Source organism: Hypoxylon fragiforme, assembly GCF_022984875.1.
Source record: "Hypoxylon fragiforme strain CBS 206.31 chromosome Unknown GGS25scaffold_8, whole genome shotgun sequence".
Classification (NCBI taxonomy): domain Eukaryota; kingdom Fungi; phylum Ascomycota; class Sordariomycetes; order Xylariales; family Hypoxylaceae; genus Hypoxylon; species Hypoxylon fragiforme.
In genome coordinates this window covers 368,868-393,593 of record NW_026054763.1, presented here as the reverse complement: position 1 = coordinate 393,593, position 24,726 = coordinate 368,868, and the positions used below count along the sequence as shown (strand labels likewise).

Below are 24,726 nucleotides of genomic sequence, written 5' to 3'. Positions count from 1 at the left end.
TCTTGCAGGTATCTCTGTACATATCTCTGTACATATCTCTGTACATATCCTCTGTACATATCAGCCACCACCAAAAGCTGCACCCTGCACAATCACAAGCAGACAAAGTGCCTACACACCACACACCTTCAACCATACCAGACCTGCTTGGACTTTCTGTCCAATCCCATCTCTGGCATTCCTCACCACCTTCACCTCTCCTACTTCTCCCACTTCCTCAACTTCCTATCACCTTCCGTTACACTCACCCATAGGTACCCTAGGTAGGTAGTAAATTGCAAACACTACCTTCCTACCTGGTTTCCGCTTCCCGCTTCCCGCTTCTACCCAACTCTTCTCATTTAAAACCCTCTCCCTTTGTTCTCTTTCTCCCCCGCAGAAACATACAACCTCAAGCACACAACCCACATCATCATGCTGACCCGACGTATCGCACGAGCTGCGGTGGCAGCTCCTCGCTCGTTAAGAGCGTTTAGCTCCACTGCTACTGTTCAGCGTTCGCCTGTCTTGGCCGATATCACACCCGATGGTGTAAGTACCTTCAATACGAGGCAGAAGGAGTTCCGCGAGCACTTGGTCAAGGCACAACGAGAACGAGAAGCGAGTAAGTTCAGATCCAATTCTTCCCTTTCTAACGACCACTCTTTTTCCGCCGCCCGCGAGACCTCTCAGGGCCTGGGCTCATTGAGCACTCATACAGGACAACGAGCGGAGGCATCGACCAAGGAACCCGATCTACCAGATGGCCTTCTCTCTAGAGTTATCTACGGAACCAAGGAGGGACGCGAGATGGATGCCCAGCTCGAGGCCAGTTTCTCGGCGGTCCTGGCCCGTGGCAAGTACGTCCATTCGATTGTATTCCACCAGGTACATCCCGACAAGGTAGACGAGTACGTGGACCTGGTTGGTAATTGGTACCCGCGCATGGCTTCCTTGGAGGGGAATAAGGTTCATCTTGTAGGAAGCTGGCGAACCGAAGTCGGCGACTGTGATACATTCGGTATGTTTCCAAGACAGTCAAATCTAACTGGTAGCTATATGATAAAACGACGCTAACAAAAAGGCCACAGTCCACATTTGGGAATACCAACGTTACCAAGGATACCATCAGTCCCTCCACTCCATCTCTCGACACCCCGATTTCCCCGAGTTTGACAGCAAGCTTAAGAAGCTTATCAAGTCCAAGAACACGTCGATCATGCAAGAGTTCTCATTCTGGCCGACTACCTCCCCTCGTCAACTAGGTGGCTTATTCGAGTTACGATCGTACACGCTACACCCCGGAAACCTACTCGAATGGGAGACACACTGGCGACGAGGCTTGAAAGCCCGAAGAGAAGTGATGGAAGGTGTTGGAGCTTGGTTCGTGCAAATCGGTGACCTCAACACGGTCCACCACCTTTGGCAATTTGCCAACCTCGAGGAACGCAAAGTGAGGCGAGAGGAGAGTTGGAAGCAGGAAGGCTGGGCCGAGACGGTTCACAAGACAGTTCCTCTGATCCAGACCATGAAGTCGAGGATCCTGATCCCGATGCCATGGTCTCCAGTTGCTTAAGGAAGGAGTTACTTGGTCAGTTCATTTAGGCCCAACTAAGCATTTGAAATGGAGAATCGGAGTTTGGGAGGCAGTCCTTTTCTTTTCATTCACTCAGTCAAGGTGTGAGGTTACGTGGACAAAGTGGTCTAGGAGGTTTTTGTACTTGTAACTGAGATCGGGAGCCGCGTGATGAAAGCTTGGAAGTCGAAAAACTTGAGTCCCTAGGGTAATGATAGGGATATCGCTGATACCAAACCAATGTTGAGCAATGCGCTCTTTTACTATGGCAACACTTTTAATTCTTTTCTTCTTTTGCTCAATGTGATTTTATGATTCTTGGTGGTTTGACAAATGAGACTTTCCGCAGTCTAATTCGCTGCATACCTAACTACATAGCTGTATGCCTCGGTGTATTGTTGATACTACTACGTACAACATAAACTCCAAACTCCCTTTTTCTTTTCGAATTGATGTCGAAAGGTAAAAAAAAAAAAAAAAGTATCGTCGATAACTAATGGATAATGGCATTATTAAGCACCCGCCTACCCTAACCTACTCTTTATACATACATACGCACATACACTACGTCTCGTCTACTACCTTACCCTTACCCTTAGCTAGGTATTGTCTCAGCAGCATCTAGTAATAATCCTCCATCTCATCCCCCATCACGGCCGCCAGGTTCCGTCTCGCCAGCCCCAGCGAATTGCCCAGCGCGCTCAGCTTCGCGGACAGGGAGAGTAAGCTCGGGTCCGGGCTTTCGACGCGGACTTTTTCGCGCACGTAGACTTCGATTTCTCTTTTGTTGGTGTTGGTGTTGGTGTTGTGGTTGTTGGTTCGGGTGCTGGTGCTGCTGGTTCGGGGGCTGGGGCTCGGATCGTTGGGGGAGTGGCTGTGCGGGGATGGGCGTGGGCGTGGGTGTGGGTGGGAGTGGGAGTGGGAACTTTCATCGCTATACGAGGAGGCGTCGCAGCACCGGTAGGTAAACAGGCGGTCGGCCTCGTCGTGCTCGAGGCGCCGCGTGGTGCCGATGGCAAGCGCGAGCTTGGCGCCGAAGTTCATGGGGGCGTCGGCGGGCTCGAGGGCGCGCAGGTAGATGACCAGGCACGCTTCTTGGATGGTGATGTACAAGGACAGGTTGCGGGATAAGGGCGGGGTGAAGTGCGAGAGGGAGATCGACGAGGTGGTCCAGGTCGTGTCGGCGGGGGCGAGCTGTGGGGGGTGGAGCTCGCGTGTGCTGGCCGTGTTGATGGTGCCAGCGGTGCTGGTGCTGCTATTGCTGGAGGTTGGGCGCGAGGATGTGCTGCCGGGCGGAGGGGCCAGGCTGCTGGTGGGGGTGGATTGGCGAGGGTGGGATATGGGGATAGGGGGCCCCTTTACTAGCGCCGCGGCCTCGGAGATGTGCTGCGCGAGAAGTCGGAGCTGGGCTGCGAGGTACGGCGCTGAGAGGGGGTGGGGCCTGTTCTCGTGCTCCTCGAGCTCCAGGCACACGCCTACGGAGAGGGCGAGGAGGGTGTCGAGGCGCGTGAGGGCGGCGACGTGGATGGGGCGTGATGGGTCCAGCGTTAGGGTCTGTGGTGGGAGGGTGCGGAATCGGAGGTGCACGACGCCGCGGACCAGGCGCGTGCCGATGCGCGTTGTGTGGCCTTTGACGGTCTCATTGCGTGGCGTGGTTAGCGCGAGCGTGCTCCCCGCCGAGTCCGGGGGAGACAGAAGGGCGCAGCAGTCTTCGAGGCCGCTCTTGACCTGGGCTATGGTGTCGCGGAGGGAGGCTAGGAGCCAGGAGAGCTCCCGGTCCTGGGCATTTTGTAAGCGCCATAGTTCGGCTTCTGGGTAGGAAAAGGGGGGTAGGATGTTTTTGACCACGCCGAGCATGGCCTCAACGGATTCTGACTTGTATAATAAAAGAGGGATAGGGGGAGACACGGAGAAAAGGGGAGCGAACCTGAGTCGCATCTTCTTGGATTTTAAGCTCGGCCGGCGAGATGGGAGGCCATATCTCGACTGACATGGTAGAGTAGTATTGGTATAAGTAGGACGGGTACTGGCTGGCATAGGCAGCCGCATTTCACAAAGCCATTTTAAGTAAGACGGTTTACTATATCGCGAGGTTGCTCATTTGCTCATTTGCTTCATACAGCTTGTACATAAAACTTATTAAAATACAATATTGATAAGGAAATGAATTAAAGCTGAGCCTTGTAGCAACGGTTTGGTACGGTACGTCAGTAAATGTGGATCTGGTGGAGGGAGAGCTGCTAAGCATTAGGTAATAATATTGGGTTCATAAAAGTTATTGGTTCAATTTGGAAGGCGGTGAAACTGTTAGTTATATTGGAGCTTGAGTTAGTTATGTACGATAAGAATGATAAGAATGTCCTTTGCCAAGACCTTTCACGTCATGCCTGTAGCATTTGAGTTTTGAGTGTTGCTATGTATGTTAGGGTTTTCGAAGATTTTGAACTGCCTGGAGACAATTTGATAATCTATCATGGCTACTGAACCCGTAGTAGAGGTTCCTTCGCAAGTAGCTGACAATACAGCCAAACCAAAACTCCCAGCGATTCCAAAAGGTTAGATATACAACATGTGGCTGGATAGCATCAAAGCTTTTTCTAACGAATCTGTCTAGGGGCCACTGTACGCCGCCGCCCGATCCCAACGCGCACCCCCTCCACCCGCGCCGAAAAGCGCATCTACATCACAGCCAAAACACCCTTCCGATCCGTGACAACGCGCGTGCGTAAACAACTCAATAAGAATCTTCGCGAGGCTTCATCCTCCAACAAGGCTTTTACCAACCGATTAGCTGGCAACAAGGGGGTCTCTCTCGACGATCGGATCCGCGCGATTCAACGTAACGCCACTTCTTCCGCGAAAAAGAGCGGTGGCATTGTCAGTGGTAGCGGCAGCGGCAGCGGCGATGGCGTCGGGCTTGAGGATGCAGGAACGGTCGTGATCCTGGGGACAGGACGTGCGATACCGAAAGTTGTTGAAGTTGCCCTGTTTTTCCAGAAACAGACCGACTGCATTGTGCAGTTGAAGACTGCGAGTGTCGGGGCTATAGACGATGTTATACAGGAAGGGGAGGAAGAGTGGGGTGGCGAGGGTGAAGAGAGGGTAAGGATGATGAGTTCTCTCGAGGCGTCAATTCGCCTCAGATGATAGGCCTGGTTGTCGCGAGGGAGTGAAACACGCATTTGCTTGTTCCGATATCTACGACGAACTTGGACGAAGCCTTCGGGGCATGAACGACAAAGATTCATGTCTCTTTGGAGCATTATCAGGGTATATCCCTTTCAGGCTCAACTTGGCAGGCGACCTAAATACGTACTTGGGGAACGATTGATGAATGGCTGGGTGGTGCGATTTACACGAACAATAATCGAATAATCTTCCGCTTGAGTCACTCGAATATGAGGTTCCCGAGACGAAGGTGGTGGTGAGCACTCGGACAACAACTGAGCGTCCTGTTCAGTAATCCGGGCTCCCGTCGGACATGCTCTAACCATTTAATTCCAGTCATTGACCTCTCTGGAAATTATCGAGTACAATTATGGACATTGTCACTGTATGAACTCTAACGTTCTCATAACAGGCCACCTAGGAGCCCCTTCATGCCGTACATGGAGCTTAAGGGAAACGGGAAAAGGGATTCAACCGAGACACAAAAGGGCATAAAGATATGACCAAATCACTAAACCAAGAGTGGAACAACAAAACCCGCGATAAATCGACCACTTCGATTGTATAGGTGAATAAGCTGTCATGTTTGATATGAATTAATACCTTTCTACAGCCCTCATCGAATGCGACGCGACAAGCCTAACCTAGCTCATTTCTATATGTGCTAGGAGTCTTACTCGGTACGCTCGATAACCTACTCAACAATGCCTCTCGCTTCCACTATCTTGAACAGACTTAGGGGCCCTCCATTGAGTATCATTTGTATGGCCAGCTTATGTAGGTCAAAAAACCACATAAAGGGGTCAAATAAAATATATTTAGGCTCAGTAATGAACTCACTTTATGCGTTGAATTCTCCCAGGCAACTGTTAAGCGAGTTTCAGGATTTCATATGCAGCCAGAAATGAAAGCAGTCAAGTATCATCGGGTTGAAATACTAACTTAGATACATCCATGGATGGTTGTCTGATTTGTGAATCCCCTAAATTTATAGCTCTATCTCCGACCCAATCGAGATATCAGAAAGGGGCCCGTAATCGGACAGTCCGATGAGGGGCATAGTAGCGGCAATGGCGTAGTCACACCTTGTATGCAACAGTTCGACTATCAACTGCGCGTATACTACCTATTCATGATCTTCCCCACGTTTAACCTGGGATAGACCACTGTGATATACATTCTCCAACCTCTGAAAATGACATCCAGCCAACCATCTTACATCATCGTCGGCGCCGGCGTCTTCGGCACGTCCACCGCTTACCACCTCATCACCAAGTATCCCCAAGCATCCGTCACCTTGATCGACCGGAACCTTCCCCATGACGCAACCCGCGTCGCCGCCTCCTGGGACTGGAACAAGGTCGTCCGCGCCGACTACCGGGACCCGCTGTACTGCCGTCTCGCGCTCGACGCGCAGGACGTCTGGCGCTCCGATCCGCTGTGGCGCCCCTTCTACCACGAGACCGGCATCTTCTGGATCACCCCCACCGACTTCGCGCAGGAGGTCCTGGACAACTACAAGAAGCTGGGCCGGTCCACCGAGGGGCTATTCTCGGTGCCCGTGGACGCCGCGAAGAGCAGGTATGGCGGCCTCTTCGACGACGCGGATTACACGGGCGTCCGCAACGTCCATGTGAACGAGACTAGCGGGTGGGCCGACGCGAAGGGCGCGCTGCGCGCGGTGACGGAGAAGGCGGTCGAGCTGGGGGTAAGGTTTGTTGGTGCGGAGATCGAGGGGCTGGAGTTTGGCGATGATGGGGCGTGTGTTGGGGTCAAGACGGCGGATGGGGAAAAGCACTACGCGGCGCATGTTGTGCTTTCGAGTGGTGCTTACACGCCGAAGCTGCTTGACGGTATTGCTCATGCTACCGGGAACGAGGCTTTCCGCGCGGGGGGCAGGATCATTGCGGCGGGCGTCACGACTGGATTGGCGAAGGTTGATGAACCGACTGCGAAACTGCTAGAGGGGATACCGGTTGTTATACAGGAGATCCCGCCCGAAAGAGGTGAGTTTCCATGATGCCTTGGTATCTAGGTATCTACGTAAGTAGGATTCTTTCTAGCTCGCGATGCTTACCCTACACGGTCAACAGGCGCTAGCAATGGCCTTTTGCCTCTTACCGAAGATAAGATGTTGAAGTGGTGGGGGCAAACCATTTTCAAAAACGTCCAGACCATGCCCTCGGGTCAGCAGATCTCGGCGCCTCCAGCAGCTAAGGACTATGCTCAGTGGAAGGTCCCGGATACTCTTATACAGGATGTCGAGTTCGCCAACAAAGCCACGTTTGGACAGCGGGGTGAGGGGTGGAAGATTGAGCAGCATCGTATATGTTGGTGAGTTATTTACCTAGACATGTACCTATATATGAAAGCCTACCCCCTATCTCCCCCTTTCCCCTACATCGTCCAAAACACACATAGATACTTAATAAGCACTGACATATCTTACCCTTACCTGAAGGGACGCCGTTACTCCAAGCGAGGACTTCATCATATCGCCGCATGCAGCAAGCAAGGGGCTCTACGTTGCTACGTGCGGGTCATTCCACGGCTGGAAGTTCTTTCCCATCATCGGCGGCTACGTGGTGCGTATGCTTGACGGCACGCTAGACCCGGGACTGAAGGATAGGTGGGCCTGGGATCGCGAGCTGCCCGATGTCGACGATAATGAGAGTTGGCCGGTGAAGGAGCTCAAAGATTTAAAGTGATGCTGCTTACCTAGGTAAGGTAGGTAGGCAGGTACGCCATTTTGAAGAATTGAATGAAAGAAATCCCCGTGTACGGCCCAACGTAATGCAATTTACACGCGGATAATATTATTGTGAAGTATTGGGATTGTGCCAGTGAGCTGCTTGGGCGTGATCTAAGATCTTTGATACTAGGTACCTAGCTAGGTAGGTATATCAACGCTAATTACAGTTCTATCTAGCACATACGACCATAGGATTTGGAAAACTCGGGATCCCGTCCGCTCTCCCATAGATAAGCCAGATACCGCCAGATCAGTAGTTGGGTCGGTGACGACCAGCGAATCCCTGGTGTTGTATGTTTTTTTGTTTTTTTTTCTCCCCTAACTAGTCCACTTACTACCTAGTTGTCTAACACTTACATAGTATATTTTGCTATAAGCTAACGTATGGTAAACCCCTAACTTAACTAGCAATAGGTAAACGGAGTAAGGCGAATTTGTCTCCCCCCTTTTCATCCCCCTTTTATCTTATTTCTTTACGTGACTAGAAATGCTGAAGCATATGTTTTGCCAACAACGAGCCCCTATGAGCCCTTCGAAGATATTGTAGGGCCTCTTAACTAACTGAAGGACTGTCTACGTGAATCCCACGTCGATTTCACTGCTCGTCTTTGGCATCTCGTCTTTGACATCTCGTCTTGCCTTTTTCATGCACCCGTCCAATAGAGAGTTTAGTTGGCTACCTAACCAACTCGTGATGATTAACCTAGCTTAGTCACTTCTCCAGATAGGTCGACGTTCCTGCATTTAGAATCCACTTACTAACATTGGCTTGGCAACCTGCTTCTCTTCCTTCGGTATTCCATGTCAGACCAGAAACAGCATTTACCACGCAACAAAATTAGCGTTATATCTTTTCGGATAACAGGACGAGGTCATTTATAAACATATAAACATATTGATCTCCAGTTAGATATCAAGGTGGCGATACTGTCGCTAACCAAAAAGGGGCACACCTTGGAAAAATCTTCATCCGGATCATCGAACCCTGACTACGAAAAGCCAACGCGATAGTTGTTTCAAATGCTGGTAACGATATAAACCTAGATGGTAGAATCCTTACTGTTTGCTGTTGTTGAAAGTAGATACATGTAATCACGTTCCATATTCGTTGTTGGAACAGAGGTTGGAAGAAGTCTCTCTTCGCCTTGAGAACTCACTCTAAAATCGCCACCATTCCACTAAGTAACCCAACACCAAAAAAAGAAAGATATATATTCATAAACCATGCCTTCACCGCTTCGCCTTGGCCAAGTACTTCGCGGGAGACTCGAGTCGTACACCGTATCCAAGCACATTCAAGAAGACGTCGTGTGGCTTGCAAGGTGTGTGTTTTACGTTGCAATGCTTAGAGGTACGGTACACAATTAACCATTAACACATGGTAGAAATCTCAAGAACGAAACTGTTGTAGTAAAGAGCGTCAGGGGCCATCCACGCATCAAGAACGAGCGGGATGTCCTCCGGCGCTTCCAAAGTCGCAGCCCCTACATACGCCCCCTGATTGACGAGATCCAAGACCCAGCAGAGCCAACCACCATTGTGCTGAAGTATCTTGAATCGGACCTCTGGGACACGTCGGTCAGGAAATCGCTAAACCGAAAAGAGATCAAGTACGTCTCAAAACGAGTTCTTGACGCTTTGAGTGTTCTTCACGAGGATAGATATGTCCACACAGGTGAGATTCTTGCGAGTGAAGCTTTAAAGCATTTTCCATGCCAATCCAGGTCTCTAACTGGGTTTGCTAAGATATCAAGTCCGCAAATATATTTGTAAATTACAAAAAGGACGAGAGCGAGATTCGGTCCTCGGAAGTCCAGCTGGGTGATTTCGGCGGCAGCTACCCAGACGATAGCAAATGGGCGAAATCGGGCACGGCAATAGGGGCTCCGATATGGAATAGTCCAGAGGTCATTATGGTGACCCCGTGGAACACAGCGACGGACATCTGGTCTTTCGGCACCCTCATAAGCTCCCCCCCCCCCCCCCTTTTCCCGTCTACCTAGTGTACTCAACCGATTACCACCAAGTCAAGCCATGATCTGACCACAGCATCTATCTAACCTAAAGCTTATAAGCTTGATCTACGGCGGCGACTTCCACATCTTCCGTCCCAAGGACGTTCGCCACGGCGACGAAACTTACGGCCTCGAAGTGCTGATGTTGCAGCGGGAGTACTTCGGCCCCTTTCCGCCCAAGGTCAGCGTGATCTTCAATGCCGAGACGCTTCAGTCGATCGTGTATCTTGAACACTTGGTACCGCCTAGCGAGCGGAGACCGTTTAGATTGGTGGCTGAGCAGGAGGTGGGCAAGGAGGACAAGGAGTTCATCTTGAAAATCATGCAGATGGACTGGCGGGATCAGCCGACGGCTAAGGAGCTGCTGAGGGACGAGTGGTTTCGGACGGAGTGAGATTTATTTGTAATAGATAAGTACCTGCTCTGAGTAACATGATGCTCGTGAAGCCCTATGCATACTTGATCCCAACCCCCTTCGTGTCCCTCGACACCTCGCCGAAGAAGCAGTCGCGAACTATCTGGATATCCCGGGCCCAGACCGTATCATGCAGCTCAAAAGCTATGCCGCCGGAATACTGCGGCCAGACTGATGTACAAGTGTGCCATTGCGAGACTGAAAACGTATGTCTCTTGTCAACAAACAAAACCGCAGAAGCAAAGTTAGGCAAGGCAAATTTGAAAGTCTGAAGACGATGTTAGGTTGGTAGCTTACTTGATTCCAAGACACATGCGGCTTCCGCGACTGAAGGGCAGGTAGTTGCGACTGATACACTCGAGGTCGGGGTTTGTGGGCAGCCAGCGCTTGGGGCGGAATGCTTCGGGGTGGTGGAAGACTGTGGGGTCTAAGAATACGTCGCGCACATCAAAGACGGCGCGGGGCGATTAGTCCCTGCTTTTCCAAGGCTGCGGTTACCTTAATGTGCCACTGTTTCGGACAGTCTTCGTGTTGGAATCTTCTCGAAAGCAAATAAAAGGCCGAACGTTGGCTGAAAACTATCATGGCCATAACTAGTAAGACCAATATCGTCAAGCGGGTGAACTGGGTTGTGTCTTTAGCTCTTAAACTTCCCATTCGGCTTTTGGAAGCCATGGTTCCTGACTTGGCTAGGTAAGTTTTCTACCCAAGATACCTGACCATTTTTATCTACTCCCATAAAGGATTAACGGCCAACCCCCCTTTTTCAATCTCTATAACGAGTTACCGCCCCATGGGAACCGCCGCAATGGGCAAGGTCGTGGACGCTAATCTGCGAGTAAAGGGAGTAAAAGGCTTACGTGTGGTTGATGCCTCGGCTTTCCCAGTCTCTATTACTGGACACTTGCAAGCCGCCGTCTACGCTTTGGCTGAGCAGGCTGCTGAGATTATATTCGCTGACTGCGTCAGACCTCCGTAGGATGAAGGTTACTTTGATATGTATCTCGGATGGTAAAGAGGCAAACAAACAGCATGACGTAATATCTTTCAGAGAGGAATCATGTGATCAATCAGCTAGCCACGTGATGGTGTATGTCTCAGGGGTATCACGTGACCTGCCCCTGAGCAACCAACTTTTGAAAGTTCATACTACCTAGATACCTAGGTAATAGTCCATTTGATTCCCGCTGCCTAATGAACATCATTTTGGATTATGATGTTGTGGTGGAGAAGTTTAAGGGCTGTACAAATCTAGTTTATAGCAATCATAATCTCAGTCATATGAAGACCAACAACTCTGACACGAAGACGGTTCAGGGGGGTAGACCCATAGAAAACTATCATCACTTCCCCTCCTCCAAACTCTCCAAAAACGAATCAATGTTCCTCGTCCGTTCGTGGTCATAGCCCGCAAAATACATCAACTCCCTCCTCGCCACCTCCGCATGCGTCCTCGCCAGCCCCAAATCACCCATCTCGGCATAGACCTCCGCGACAATCGTGTGGAAATCGCCCACCTGCGCCGCCAGCTGCTCCTTCTCGCACAGGTCCAATATCTCATCGACCCTCTTCTTCACCCCCTCATGGTTCCGCACCTCGGGACGGTCCAGCTCCCCGAGCAGATCCTGGATCTTGCCCCGGCGGCGGTCGGAAATAGCGCTGTCCTGGGGGGAACTGCAGAGAGGGCAGGTACAGTTGAAGCCCCATTCGCGGATTAGTGACTGTCGCTGTTCGGAGAGGAGGTTCAATGGCGTGTCTGAGTCTACTGTTAGACGAGGTCCTCTCGCTTTACTAACCTAAGGTAGGTAGGTAGGTAGGTAGGCAGGGAGGGAGGGGTACGACTTACAGCTGAATGTGAGTTCTTCGCCTGGCTCAATATCTCTATACGCCACTACCTCCATCCCCAACGTCGTGGACGAGAACCGACTAAACATGCTTGAAACCTCATTAGCCAAGACGCGAAGTTGGGGTACCCAGTATTCCACTACTCACTTCGGCCTGCAGGCGTGATTTATCCTCTACAACAGTTTCCCACAATTAGCAACTCACCACATCCCTCCTCTGACATCTCATCACAGGCCAAAAGAATCCTTCGGTAGGTAGGTGGGTAAGTAACTCACCGAAACCTCAAGATACAACCCCGAATGCTCGATCCCGTCGAGCAGCACGCCAAACGCATTCGTGTTCACGATATCATCAACCACATACCCCCCTTTCGCGCGCGCCAGCTCCATCACCTGCCTGCCCTCCCGCAGCGGCAGCTGCACCACCGCGCGGTGCAGCAGCCTCATCACGTCCGCGTGCTTCCAGCGCCGCGGGTCCAGGATCCGCAGGAGCACCGGGTGCTGGCGCAGCACAACCTCTCCCATTCTAATCGTGCGGTTCGCGACCACCCCCAGCCCCTTGCCCTCGAGCTCCCGGATCTCGTACGGCGGCGGCGGCGGGGGGGTGGCGACGACGAGTGGATGCTGGTGGTGGTTGTGGTGGTGGTGGTCCCGCGCCCAGCCCTCCCACACCGGGTCCCGGTCCTCGAGAACCCCGACCCCGACCCCAGCCGCCGCCGTCTCCGGCGTCGTGACTACGCTCAGCCCCGCCTCGCCGCGGAACCTGGCGTGCGTGAACACGCAGAGCCGCTGCGCGTCTTGCGTCGCCTCCTCCTCCGGCTCCACGCACACCGGCGGGTACGTCCACGGGCGCCACGAGCGCTTCGCAAGCGCCGTCTCGTCGTCGACGAGGGGCGGGCATGTTAGCGCTTCGTTGCTGGGGTTTAGCGGACCCGCGGGAGAGGAGCGGCATGTGAGGGGTGGGTCGAAGTCGTAGTTCTTGAGCCAGTCGGGGACTTCGCTGGTGGGCTTCGATGATTGGGGGGTGGTGGCGTGGGTGGACGGCCAGAGGGCGAGGGGGAAAAGTGCTTTGGAGGTTCTCATGGCCGGGCTAGGTCAGGTCTGTGGTGGGGATGGGGATGGGGATGGGGATGGAGGTGTTTGGGAGTGAGTAGGTAGGTAGTTAGATGCGACATTGTAGGTTAGGTAAATGAACACGGATTATGTGAGTGACTGTCTAAAGTGTACGATTAACTATCTCTTTAGATGTTAACAGCTTGCTACATGGAAAGGTGGTCTGGCAGAGTATATCCAGACGAAGAAGGTGAGTGAAGGCGGCCAAGCAAAATGCGAATTAGCCGGAATGGTATAAAGTGCAGATCATTGGGGGGGATTGAGTGGTCGCAGACGATCCTGCACGTCTATGCGGCTGATATCGTCTTAGATATGCTTCTCTTCTAGACTTTGGCTCATATGAGATCATTCTAGTACGACGCTGACTGGAGAGGCTCTATCAGTCGCTCAAGGTCTTGGGTGCCTAGATACTTACCCTAGTATAGGTATTCCAAGTAGGTACATAATTGAGGCAGCGAACGATACTTTCAAATGTTTCAAATTAAGTATATTCACTTGGCGATTTATCATGAAATACCAACTATGAAGTTATTAATACTCTTCTAGGTTATTTCTCCCCATTATTCATCCCAACTACCATCTACCCCTATTCCCCTCCCCTCGCCCCACTATAATTGACACAACCCCTAGGCTTTCAAAATCTGCCACGATGAGTGTGTATGGACTCAATTCCTTTGCCTCTGGCAATTGCCATTCTCACTCCTTATCTCTATGTCGTCGATCTGGAATATGAGCTCGTCATCCACACTCGCATGAACGACGTCCTTCCGAGCACTGCCCTTGTTCTGTTGGTAGTTGTTCTTCTGGACAGTGCACGATGTGTTCCAGCTGCCGTTACTGCCTACCCCGTTGTTGGTGCCGTTTGCGTGTCCGTTGCCGGGCATTGTCGCTGGATAGATAGGTAGGTACGAGGTCTCTACAGAGTCTGCTGTTTGAGTATTGGGGAGACGGTTGAGGTGTATGTTTTCTTAGGAAGTATGAGGAGTCACTGGCTACGAAGAGTTATTAATTATCTACCTATGTAGTTACCTAGATACATATGACTTCAGAATGCTACGTGGGGAGATTTGGAGGGTATATGCCGCGCTTGATATAGCTATATAGTTGCAATGAACCAAACCTGCCAGATGTTTTGTCGAGTTTGCTGTGATAAATCCATATAACCTACTTTAGTCATAGTCCCTATTTGCCCCATTGTATCCCCTGATGTTGTTTTAGGCGGTTTCCTCCCACGTTGTTTACCATATGTGGAAACCACAATTGCTAATCCCCCATGGTCTGGCTTTGACTAATACTAGGTATCAGTAGTTGTATTCTGAGGTTACATTTCTTAATAGTAGATGCAAGGCATGTCGAACATCAATTGCTGTATCATCGAACAACTAGGAAGTGGCATGGAAAAAAAGAAAATAGGGGGAGATTTAGGCATTTCACATATAAGTTACAGAAGGTATTGCTCATAGGTAGCATTAAGTGTTCTGTCCCAGCCTACACTACAGTATCGGGAAAATGGGGGAATGCTATGAGCATGTACGTTGCGCCACATCCCAGCGCACCGCACAACCATCCCACCATATTCCTTCCCACGTGAACAACTTCCCAAGCTCCAGAATCCCTAGTATCTTTGGCCTTCTGCTACAACCCCTGATCACGACAAAGGCAAAGGTCTACGAGCCCTTCACATGGCGAATTAGGCCTCATCATTCGCGAATAAGTCATCCTCTCCCTGGGAAGTGCCGTTGCCGAATGTGCTTTCGTGCTTTGCCATAGGCTTGCCTGAGCGCTTCGACCTAGGAGCAGCCTTGCGCTTCTTGGTGGTAGGCGTGCCCTTAGCATCCGCCTCCTCACCACTGTGATAATGTAGGTTAGCTTAGTAATCCTTTCGATAGGCGAGAGTCAAGGGGTGTTAGGTGAATATGATGGTCACAACCTGTAAGCTGTATCGAGCATAGACATGTGAAAGGGTGGGCACATATATGTGTACATAGAAGACATAATGGTGCACATACCTCGCAGGACTTCGCAAACGCTTCGAATTAGGCGTGGTGGGGCCATCACGGTCCTTCTTGTCCTTTGATTCGGGCGTGGTGGGGGCCTTGGGGGCCGCGGACTCATTGTCCTCTGACTCGTACCACTTATGCTTTTTGCATATGTGGCGGAACGTATCCTTGGTGGACTTCTCATTCTTGAATCCCAGTTCCGCAGTGACCTTTGCCCAATTCGTCATCGTGGGTTTCGACTTGCTACAACTGTTCCTGAAGATCGAGTCAATCATGCGCACTTCTGAGGCAATGAGACTGCCGAGAGCAGCTGTATCGCGGGCGGCAGTAGCGTTGCTCTTTGGAGGCATCTGGATGGCGTTAGTGAACAGTCTTAACTCGCTGGTTATACAGCTCGGGAGAGGGTTGGAAGGGAAGGCTGTGAGAATGTATGTGGCGTAGGTAGTTGGCGATCACCTGGAACAACGATAAGGAAAATGGTAGCCTGTTTACCTTTTAGGGTTGCTGGTTAACGTAGAAGGCAAGATGAGATGCTTGACCTGTGACTTTGTTTCTGTTTCATGGAATAAGGCGGCTGCGGTATATTGTATTGAGTATCGAGAGAGCGAGATAAAGAGAGATGGGTGATAAATGGAAGAGAGAAGCTTTGGACTTGTGCCTGCGAGAGAGGACAAGTTTCTGAACAAATATATTTCTGGCATGAATAGGTAACCTTATAAAAGTTGCATACGAGGACGGCTGTGAGGGATAACAGCCAGTGTCTATCTTAGATACCTAGGCACGCAACATTATAACGCACTAGGTTAACCTAGTTACACCTCTACGCAAGGTGCCTGTGATAATGGCTATACGGTTAAGGTGAGTACTACTGCTGCAAGGATGGAAAGCCTCTTGCTTCTTCATAACTCTTGGTATTCCTTATGACTGCAATCTGATATCAAACAATTGTGACTAGTAGAAACGTGCGTCCTGATAACATTGAATGTTTTGATGCATGAGCAAATATTTCTCAGTTTCCCCTCCACAAGGCAACAAGCAAAGCCGGAAAGGAAAAGTATCGTCCCTCTAGGAACCTCCGGTAGAATATCTTGAACATAGGGTTTTACTTGACGCCTCTCCTACATCTTCAATGGTAATTGTTGTATGTTGAGAGAAGTTCATACATGGTGTACTATTTAACATTGGCGTGAATGTGCCATTCGTAGCGAACCGACGCCACAATGTGACTTATCAACTTAGGCTTACCCATTTTCACAATGTTGAAGTGTTAATTACTACAAATGACGTGTGCACACCTTGTGAAGTTTCGGTGAACGCGATCTTTTCTTTTTTAACTACAACTATTACCCGGGGCCCGTTGGCCAGAAGGACCGCTGCATGCGTGCGATTCCTCACAAAATGTGTTCGCTTGACCGAAGACCACATCATTTAGAAATGGGCAGAATCTAGAAGACTCGCCTATATGTTATTATCACCTTGCAGCCGGATTTCACCATCCGGCTGTAGATAGGGGTGATACCCTTGCAAGGCTTCGGCGTGGGAAGCATCACCAAGGAGGAGAGGCTAAGAACGAAGAACTCGGCTGCACGTGCATGAGCTGAAAAGGTCTCTATTTTATGTATTGGGAGCCTGTAATAACTAGATTTCTTGTCGTTGCCGGCTACTTGGAAAGTGTACAGTTACTGATGAATCTCGAGTGACTAGGGTCTAACTCTTGCCTCATAGTCATATAATATGAACTTGGGTCAACTGGCGTCCAGCTTTATAACTAGGTTAGATGAAGGTGTCTATTGTATTGATGTTGGCGATATTGTGTGCCTATCACGTGGTCCATGTGATAAATGTCATCTGTATGGCCTTACCCCAAATGATATCCAAGACACACAGTCCAACCCGGCCCAAAGCCAAGTTCTTACACAGCTTGATAGGTAGGTGGCATTGATGATTCTAGAAAGATCTTGTCAAGCATCTACCCGGGGGCTAGCTAGAACAAAGACGGCTACATGCCTCCATGGCGTCCGGGGAGATGTTAGGGATCTCCGCATAACAACGATGTTGGTCAACGTCTTCTAGGTTTCACGACATTACAGGTCTCTTCAATGTGGGCAGGGTGATGCTGGTGATGCGGGGTAAATAAGAAAGTATCACCTCTTCGACAAGTAGTAAGTAGGCAAGATCAGTGTTGGAAAGGCTGGGAGGCTTACACGCACATGTGCAGGTTTCATCCGTGGAAAGTATTGTGCGATACAACGGGTTAACAACAGCCTTGGAGGTTTCTATAGCTGTTTAGGAGGTATTTTAGAGGCTTGTAGCATACGTAGGTATTTAAATACATACTTGGTATATATGGTAGGTAGTATGGTTTGTATATGGTGAGTAGTATGTAGCGTTGTTCCTCTTTGTAAAGGTATATCTGTTACCATATAAATTTATATGGTAAGCCTTGTACCTTGTGCTTATATAATCATTATTTTTAATGTTTTGGCGGGTTGGCGGTTTCAATTAATTTGGCCCGCCCTTTTACCTTCCTCTCTCATGTCGGGTGCCGTAAACCTGTTGGTGCCCGATATTGCAAACAAGAAAAGCAATGCATTGATGATATGGATATTGTTGGACAGCATCCAGTGGACTAGGCTTTCATTGACTCATTGGAGCTGGGAGGTGAAACGATACCATCCAGTACCCCGATTGGTTTGTAATGATACAGCGTTTGGGTACCTAGGTATATGCAGTTGGTGTGAGTCTTCCAGAGAAATATTTAACAACTGTATCTCTGATCATGTGTAGGGAAAGTTTCTGCTCTTCTACATACGATTCAGTTCAATCATCAGATTCAACATGGCGACCGGCACTGAATTTTGCAGAATCACGGAAATCCCAGGTAAAGGGGTTGGCGTTGTTGCCTCGGTGGATATCCCAAAGGGCACCAGAATCCTTTGCGAGACGCCAATTCTGACTGTTAGACATGCTTCGATCTCAGAATTGAACGAAACAATTGCGCAGAAGCTCAGGGCAATGACCAAAGACCAACAAGTCCAATTTCTATCCCTCTATAACGCCCACACTGGAAGCATGCCCCCTTTCGTTGGCATTACTAAGACGAACGCTCTTCCGTGTGGTTCAGATTCGCCCATCGGCGCCATCTACCCAACCATATGCCGTATAAATCATAGCTGCATTCCGAATACTATGCATAACTGGAACGACGCGAGGAAGCAAGAAACGATCCATGCTGTTCGCGCCATCCAAGCCGGAGAAGAGATCACAATCTCATACGATGCTGGGCAAGTTTCTGATGTCCGGAAACTTGACATGAGAGCCAGCTTTGGCTTCGAGTGTAAATGCCCCCTATGCTCTAGCTCGCCGGCAGAACTGGCAAGTAGTGATGCTAGACGACGAGAAATCCAACGCCTCGACGACGCCATCGGCAACCCCTTTGCAATGATGAGCCAACCCATTGGCATGTTGAAGAACTGCCACGCAATAGTGAAGCTTTTGCTCGAAGAGTACGGCGAAAGCGCGACGGTCTTGCTGGCGAGGTCTTACTATGATGCGTTCCAGGCGTGTGTTGCTCACGGAGACAAGCGTCGTGCGTCGGTGTTCGCAGAGAGGGCGTACAGGATGAGGCTCATAAGCGAGGGCGATGATAGCCCGTCGACGACAAAGATGGCAGAGTACATGCGATCACCCAATCTTCATCCCTCATTCGGGTCATATTCGACCAAGTGGGGAAATGCGGGAGGCAACATGCCAAAGAATAAAGATTCCGCCGAGTTTGAGAGATGGCTGTGGAGAGAGAGCGTATAACGAGATGGATAATTCAGGGAGATTATACCAATGCATTGGGCCTTTAGGATGGATGTGGGTTTGCTGAATGGCTCATGGCAATGAGAGAGATAGCTAGAAACTGTGAGCTTGGTTTGTTGCAAGTGTTGGAACCCCCTATTATTATCCCCCTGTTACTAGGCACCTAAGGTTAGTTGGCTATTTATTAAGACAAATCATCAATCTAGGTATCAAGTCTGCCTGCCTAGGTACCTATCCATGCTCGGTTGTTTCTCGCGGGAATTTCGGTGAAAACTTGCGCCTCAAAATAAAGCGACTAACTTCCCAGTACCTACTAACCTAGGTATTTACCTGATGCGTTCAATGTTACCTATCTTAAGGGCGGAGAATAGAGGGATGTCAGAAATGCGAAAAGAGGGGCGCAATGGTTTCGAGAACTTTGACTATCGCTCTTTGCTGGTTGATAAGTTAATATAACGGCTCTCTGGCTACCAATCGCAAGGTGTGTTTTTGCATGACACAGAATCGCCCCCAATATATGAGGCAATAATACAGGACCAACCAGTCCAAGGTCCAAGATCTCATAGTTGGGAACATGACATGACTAGGTAGATGACCTCGTGGTTCGTAAATGCGGCAGGATAAAAAGATATACGATGATGGAATAAAAAAAAGGGACAGGTTGTGGTTAGGATAAGATAATACATGAATGAGATTTGGTGACTGGCGATAGCAGTGTTAACAAGGACTGAAGCCACACTGTGAGGGGTCTTATTCAACCTTCAATTCATCTCGTTATGTCCTAGGTTAGAACGTTCACATCTACATCATCAATATGGTTATCTGACTTGGATACCATCATCATCTAAGGTGCATAATAGCATCTAGCCTAACATCTATTAATAATATCAAAAAATACTCCAACTAACTAACCTGCATCGATGATCTATCCACGAATTAACAAGTTCGGGATTAATTGTTAGGCTTCTCTCAAAACGTCAAGAAGTCCAAAACTCTTCACATGTAGGCAGTCAGCCGCAATTTTTTTGATGAGGAGCGGCGGTAATACTATATACAAATGCGAATCTCCTGCGACCTTTAATGCCAATCATTAATCTCTCTAAGTCGTATCTAGCATGAAAGCTATGAAAATCAACCATCGGACCGAACATCTTTCGGGGCTCGCGACCCAGAAGTCCACAAAACCCGCCCTAGAAATGGAGACGAGAAAAAAAGAAGAAAAGCTTGTTTGCGCAATTCTCCTGATGATCTATGCTGCCAAGCCGAGCCTCCCGGTGGGGACTAGATAGGGAAAAGCTTGCTTGGACAGCCGTCCAGGCATTGCGCGGTCCCAGACCCATATCTTTGGTCGTTACGCGTACCTAGATGGCGTCACGGTGGGACTCCCGAGGCGATGGTGCAACAGCGTTTTTTTTTATTCAAACTCGTGTGATAGGTAGTACTAGCTAACCTAGCATTATACATACATGTGAGTACATATTCGACGCTTGCTACTAGGTATGTATTCCACGTGGTTCTTTCTATATAATTACCTCCCTACCTACATCTGACTACTAGGTAGTAGTCGTAATAAGGGTACTTACTAATAACATCTCCAGGGCTAATACTCTGGTAGGTACGTAAGCTACCTTCAAGCTTATGGGAATGGCCCGGGAACAAATATGAAACCATCTTCTCTCTTCTTTGGGACCCATAAGTCATGGGAAACAAGCTCATGAATTGAGCGGATGCGATCATCTAAGTCGATGGTCCACCACACTTATGTAGGTAGTTTCAAGGGCCCACTCACCTGCAAACTGCTACCTACCTACGTACATACATCTCACGTTGTGTGACTACCGCATCCTGCCACCATGTGGAGTTTCTTCACGACGTCAAACGATAATTGAGATCCGCCTGGTCCACAGCTTTATGAAGATCCATTCGTAGTAAGGCGTAGTTGTATGTAGTAGTAAAATAGGCGAGCTGATTGTTTCGTGCGAGCATTTCTCGACACCCATCGGCCCTTTAGATATCGCCGCTGGCCCAACAACTCCTTCCCGTGAGTCACGATAACCTTCACACTTTCAACTTTCTCCAACTCCTTGGCTGCTCTAATCCTCTAGATCCCTCTGGAGAGTCGCGGCGCTATGCATTACTTCAAGCTCCTAGCTGGTATATCGAGCTTGCTTCTTCCTTCGGTAACTGCTCTCGATGTTGACTGGACAAGTGACTGTAAGGCGCTTTCTTCTATGGTGATATGTGTAATGATGGGTTTACTGACGCCAAGCAGCCTCTATCAAGTCGGCGGCTAGCACGATCGCCTATGGCCTTGTTGCATACTATACAGGTAAGACCCATAGCTATGTATCAGACATTAGGACGTCGTTATATTAATGAAGATACTAGGAAACAATACAGGAGATGTTCCCGGAAACTTACCTGACCCCTACTACTGTGCGTCAACTTACACTTCGAGTTGCTATGGTCTTTTAGTTAACAAAGTGCAAAGGGTGGGAAGCAGGTGCCATGTTCGGTACTCTGATAGATTACTGGGCGTTTACAGGCGACGAGACGTATAACGATATCACCTTCCAAGCCCTGCAACACCAGGTTGGATCGGACGAGGACTTTATGCCTGACAACCAAACCAAGGTACTTCCTTACCTCCCCTAAGCTCTCACAAACCCGAGAGGCCTTGAGAGCATCCCCAATCGCTCTCGATTCTTCATACTGCCACTAGGAAGCTAACCCCCCCAATCCAGTCCGAAGGCAACGACGACCAAGGCTTCTGGGCAATGGCCGCGATGACCGCCGCGGAGCAAAACTTCACAAACCCCGACTCGGACCAACCGCAGTGGCTGGCCCTCGCGCAAGCCGTGTACAACGAGTACGTGAACCGGTGGGAGCCGGACTCGTGCGGCGGGGGGATGCGGTGGCAGATCTTCACCTTCAACAACGGCTTCAACTACAAGAACTCGGTGTCCAACGGGTGCTTCTTCAACATCGCCTCGCGCCTCGCGCGCTACACGGGGAACCAGACGTACGCCGACTGGGCGGCCAAGATCTTCGAGTGGGAGCAGGGCGTGGGCTTCATCAAGGACAACTACAACGTGCTGGACGGCGCGGGCTGCGGCGGCACCGACAACTGCACGACCATCAACGCGGCGCAGTTCACGTACAACGCGGGCCTGTTCCTGTACGGCGCCGCGCACATGTACAACTACACGAGCGCGGACGTCTGGAAGACGCGGGTGGAGGGGCTCACGAAGTCCGTCGCCGACATATTCTTCGACGGCGGGATCATGTGGGAGCCGAGCTGCGAGAAGTCCGAGGCCAAGTGCAACACGGACCAGCAGGCGTTCAAGGGCCACCTGAGCCGGTGGATGGCGTTGACGGCGACGCTGGCGCCCTTCACCTACGACACCATCATGCCGCTGCTCAAGACGAGCGGCGCCGCCGCCGCGAAGCAGTGCTCGGGCCCGGCCTCGAGCGAGTTCAAGGGCGCGGCCGGCACGGGGTGTGGCTTTAGCTGGCTGCAGCAGGCGACGTTCGACGGCAGCTACGGCGTGGGCGAGCAGCTGAACGCGCTGCAGGCCGTGATGGCGCCGCTGGTCGAGCAGGCGCCCATCCCGTACACGGCGGACACTGGTGGTTCGTCCGTGGGCAATGTGAATGCGGGGTCGGGTAGCGACGATGATAAGATCGCGCAGCCGAGGGCGATCACGGTGGCTGATCGCGCCGGCGCGGGTATCCTGACGACCATGGTTCTGGGCGGGCTGTTGGGGGGCATGTATTTTGTAATAGCTGATGATAAGTAGAGATGAAATGGCGGTCGTGTTTTGGGTACCTAGGCAGTGGATTATGACATGAATAGCTAGGGGTGGAGTTAGGCGTTTTGGATCGGCCCATTCGGTTACAGTACTGGAGGCGATATCCCTTGGGTTTAGCTACCATTATGCGGCGTTACGAAGTTTTTTTCAATAGAGGAATCAAGAAGAGGAAGATTATAGATGTCTACGATGAGAATAAGTTATAGGCCAGGTGCGAGGCTTACGGGACTCGTGTGGAGTTAGTAGGGAAATTCAGGGGGGATTGTCAGAAGCAATTGACAGTTATTAGTGACACAATGAAATTTATCTTAGCTAAAGAGCTATATGGTTTCCCTTTGGAACTCGAAATCCATCGTCAGCGAATACCATCGTCAGCAAATACCGTCGTGGGCAAATACCATCCTCAATATTTCCAGCTCATCTCAGCCTTTCATCGTTGTGTGTTCGAAAACACTAGAAACAATCGTCAAATCAATCGCCCTTCCTTCCATGAATGCCAAATCAACCCTACCCCCTATCCATCTAAACATCCTCAAGCATCAGTATCTGCATCCGCATACGCATCCGCATCCGCAATAGCCATTCTCTCTAACTCGGCAACCAGCTTCTCCCGACTCGGAAAGTTCCAGCGACTGGATGCGTCAGGACGGTCTCGGAAAATGTGCTGCGAGAAATTCTCCACGTTGTACGCGCGGGTGAAATGACGGGTGGACGCGTTCCACTCTCCGTGGCCAAAGATGGGCAACCAGGCAGGGTGGCTCATGCGGATAGGCGAGCCCGGCTCCGAGTTCATCCAGACGTTGTACCACAGCCAGAAGTCGCGTGGGCTGTCGTCCTCGTCCGGGTACTCTTCCAGGACGCGCAAGATGTTCTTGGCCTCGCTGAGGACGCCGGATTGGGGTCGGTAGAGCCAGATGAACCAGAGGATATCTTCCATTGGGCCGATTGATTTTGGGAAGTACCATTCGCTCTTGCTGCTGTGAACGTAGTTGACCACGAAGTTGAAGAAGCGCTTCGGCAGACCAACGATGTTGCCGTGAAGAACCGAGTTGATGTTATCCAGGCCCCAATGCAGAGACACCAGCTGGAGTTGTTCTACTTGGGTGACTTTCATGTTATGCTTTTTGAAGATTTTAGAACACTCCGCGTAAAGCTTGAAGCGGATGGATTTCTTGTAGTTAGGAGTGATTTTGACTGAGTTGTTTAGTTAGTTGTTCCAATGATAATCGATGCTTCGGGTTCATACGCTGCTCCGCGATAATTCGCTTCACCATGTTTCCCACCATTTCCGCTCCAGCGGCGTCCCAAGGGGAGAACGTTCTCCAGACCCACAGAAGAGACCATGGGTTCCTGAGGTGTGGACGTCGAGGCTTGAGAAGTCGTGACAGTTCAAAGATATACATAGCCTTGATGTAACGCTCCTTTACTGACGAGCTGATGGAGTTAAAATCCGACTGACCATCTTCCAGCGCAAGGTATGGTAGAAGATTCTCGACGATGACGTGGAAGCTGCCCATCGTATTGGCCATCTTCAGATCGCAGGTCGGCATGGCGAAGTTATCATCTCGAACGTAACGTAGCGGATGCTTTTCAGCGCCGGGCACTTCCAGAGGATATCTGATGTCACTACTCATAGGATGAAAAGTTCTCTCATTCATCTTCACTTCGTCCTTAGCCGAAGTTGTTGCCACGTCGAACAGAGCATATGCGATGGGGAGAAGTTTCATGCCAATCGTCTTCTGAATGACGGTCTTGCAGACTGTCTTCTCGTTCTGGTAGAACACTCGTCGCATAGCTGGCGAGGTCTGGATGACAGTGAGGAGATCGTCGGCATGAGTTTCCTTTAGGATACAAAGTAAAAGCTCAGGGCTGAGACTCTCAAGGCGCGACGGTGAACACATGATGTCCGAAGACATGGTGATAGTTGATGGTGATAGTAAGGGCGATAGTAATGGTTATGGTGATGATGATGCGACGAATGAAGAAAAAAGAAGAGCGAGAAAGTTATGACGAAAAGAAGTAAATGAAAATAGTGTTGGTGTGTTGATGTGTTGATGTGTTGATGTTGGAATCAATATCAGATAATTCCTTACTACCTAGGTAGTATGTAGAGTTAAAGTTGAAAAGTGGCGTTAGTGTTAGTGGAGGGAGAGGTTGGTTCAGTTTTTTTGGGAAGATGTGGGAAGATGTGGGAAGATGTGGTGTGTGAGAGGGTAGAGTTGGGAAGGGGAAAATAGAAAAGAAT

General features: G+C 50.1%; 11 protein-coding genes across 11 annotated transcripts; 7 read left to right on the top strand and 4 right to left on the bottom strand.

Moving 5' to 3' along the window:
• Window positions 1–414: 414 nt before the first annotated feature.
• Window positions 415–1,555, top strand: GGS25DRAFT_524336 (NIPSNAP-domain-containing protein; the record flags this gene model as incomplete). The annotated part of the gene is made up of 2 exons (XM_049264588.1): window positions 415–1,000; window positions 1,071–1,555. 2 exons carry the CDS (start codon window positions 415–417, stop codon window positions 1,553–1,555), a joined length of 1,071 nt encoding a protein of 356 aa, XP_049113627.1.
• A 338-nt stretch (window positions 1,556–1,893) lies between these two features.
• GGS25DRAFT_400268 (RAVE subunit 2/Rogdi) lies at window positions 1,894–3,820 on the bottom strand. The gene is made up of 2 exons (XM_049258414.1): window positions 3,483–3,820; window positions 1,894–3,334 (listed from the first exon to the last, which is right to left on the bottom strand). The coding sequence occupies exons 1-2, from the start codon at window positions 3,546–3,548 to the stop codon at window positions 2,177–2,179; spliced, it is 1,224 nt and encodes a 407-aa protein (XP_049113626.1). The 5' UTR covers window positions 3,549–3,820; the 3' UTR covers window positions 1,894–2,176.
• A 208-nt stretch (window positions 3,821–4,028) lies between these two features.
• Window positions 4,029–4,702, top strand: GGS25DRAFT_524334 (Rpp20 subunit of nuclear RNase MRP and P-domain-containing protein; the record flags this gene model as incomplete). The annotated part of the gene is made up of 2 exons (XM_049264587.1): window positions 4,029–4,110; window positions 4,170–4,702. The coding sequence occupies 2 exons, from the start codon at window positions 4,029–4,031 to the stop codon at window positions 4,700–4,702; spliced, it is 615 nt and encodes a 204-aa protein (XP_049113625.1).
• A 1,216-nt stretch (window positions 4,703–5,918) lies between these two features.
• GGS25DRAFT_524333 (FAD dependent oxidoreductase) lies at window positions 5,919–7,431 on the top strand (the record flags this gene model as incomplete). The annotated part of the gene is made up of 3 exons (XM_049264586.1): window positions 5,919–6,729; window positions 6,817–7,057; window positions 7,185–7,431. The coding sequence occupies 3 exons, from the start codon at window positions 5,919–5,921 to the stop codon at window positions 7,429–7,431; spliced, it is 1,299 nt and encodes a 432-aa protein (XP_049113624.1).
• Window positions 7,432–8,699: 1,268 nt separating this feature from the next.
• On the top strand, window positions 8,700–9,884 carry GGS25DRAFT_524332 (STE/STE20 protein kinase; the record flags this gene model as incomplete). The annotated part of the gene is made up of 4 exons (XM_049264585.1): window positions 8,700–8,797; window positions 8,861–9,150; window positions 9,222–9,423; window positions 9,551–9,884. The coding sequence occupies 4 exons, from the start codon at window positions 8,700–8,702 to the stop codon at window positions 9,882–9,884; spliced, it is 924 nt and encodes a 307-aa protein (XP_049113623.1).
• A 604-nt stretch (window positions 9,885–10,488) lies between these two features.
• GGS25DRAFT_524330 (GMC oxidoreductase-domain-containing protein) lies at window positions 10,489–10,884 on the top strand (the record flags this gene model as incomplete). Its single annotated transcript, XM_049264584.1, has 2 exons — window positions 10,489–10,598; window positions 10,689–10,884. The coding sequence occupies 2 exons, from the start codon at window positions 10,489–10,491 to the stop codon at window positions 10,882–10,884; spliced, it is 306 nt and encodes a 101-aa protein (XP_049113622.1).
• A 364-nt stretch (window positions 10,885–11,248) lies between these two features.
• On the bottom strand, window positions 11,249–12,832 carry GGS25DRAFT_524329 (SET domain-containing protein; the record flags this gene model as incomplete). Its single annotated transcript, XM_049264583.1, has 4 exons — window positions 11,249–11,661; window positions 11,752–11,840; window positions 11,898–11,923; window positions 12,026–12,832. The coding sequence occupies 4 exons, from the start codon at window positions 12,830–12,832 to the stop codon at window positions 11,249–11,251; spliced, it is 1,335 nt and encodes a 444-aa protein (XP_049113621.1).
• A 1,720-nt stretch (window positions 12,833–14,552) lies between these two features.
• On the bottom strand, window positions 14,553–15,212 carry GGS25DRAFT_524327 (uncharacterized protein; the record flags this gene model as incomplete). The annotated part of the gene is made up of 2 exons (XM_049264582.1): window positions 14,553–14,712; window positions 14,872–15,212. The coding sequence occupies 2 exons, from the start codon at window positions 15,210–15,212 to the stop codon at window positions 14,553–14,555; spliced, it is 501 nt and encodes a 166-aa protein (XP_049113620.1).
• A 2,010-nt stretch (window positions 15,213–17,222) lies between these two features.
• Window positions 17,223–18,949, top strand: GGS25DRAFT_400058 (SET domain-containing protein). The gene is made up of 2 exons (XM_049258413.1): window positions 17,223–17,599; window positions 17,650–18,949. The coding sequence occupies exon 2, from the start codon at window positions 17,701–17,703 to the stop codon at window positions 18,667–18,669; it is 969 nt and encodes a 322-aa protein (XP_049113619.1). The 5' UTR covers window positions 17,223–17,599; window positions 17,650–17,700; the 3' UTR covers window positions 18,670–18,949.
• Window positions 18,950–20,581: 1,632 nt separating this feature from the next.
• On the top strand, window positions 20,582–22,749 carry GGS25DRAFT_400004 (glycoside hydrolase family 76 protein). The gene is made up of 5 exons (XM_049258412.1): window positions 20,582–20,883; window positions 20,942–20,998; window positions 21,058–21,105; window positions 21,161–21,303; window positions 21,414–22,749. Exons 1-5 carry the CDS (start codon window positions 20,799–20,801, stop codon window positions 22,467–22,469), a joined length of 1,389 nt encoding a protein of 462 aa, XP_049113618.1. The 5' UTR covers window positions 20,582–20,798; the 3' UTR covers window positions 22,470–22,749.
• A 14-nt stretch (window positions 22,750–22,763) lies between these two features.
• Window positions 22,764–24,701, bottom strand: GGS25DRAFT_502153 (uncharacterized protein). Its single transcript, XM_049262000.1, has 2 exons — window positions 23,728–24,701; window positions 22,764–23,675 (listed from the first exon to the last, which is right to left on the bottom strand). Exons 1-2 carry the CDS (start codon window positions 24,395–24,397, stop codon window positions 23,014–23,016), a joined length of 1,332 nt encoding a protein of 443 aa, XP_049113617.1. The 5' UTR covers window positions 24,398–24,701; the 3' UTR covers window positions 22,764–23,013.
• Window positions 24,702–24,726: the final 25 nt, after the last annotated feature.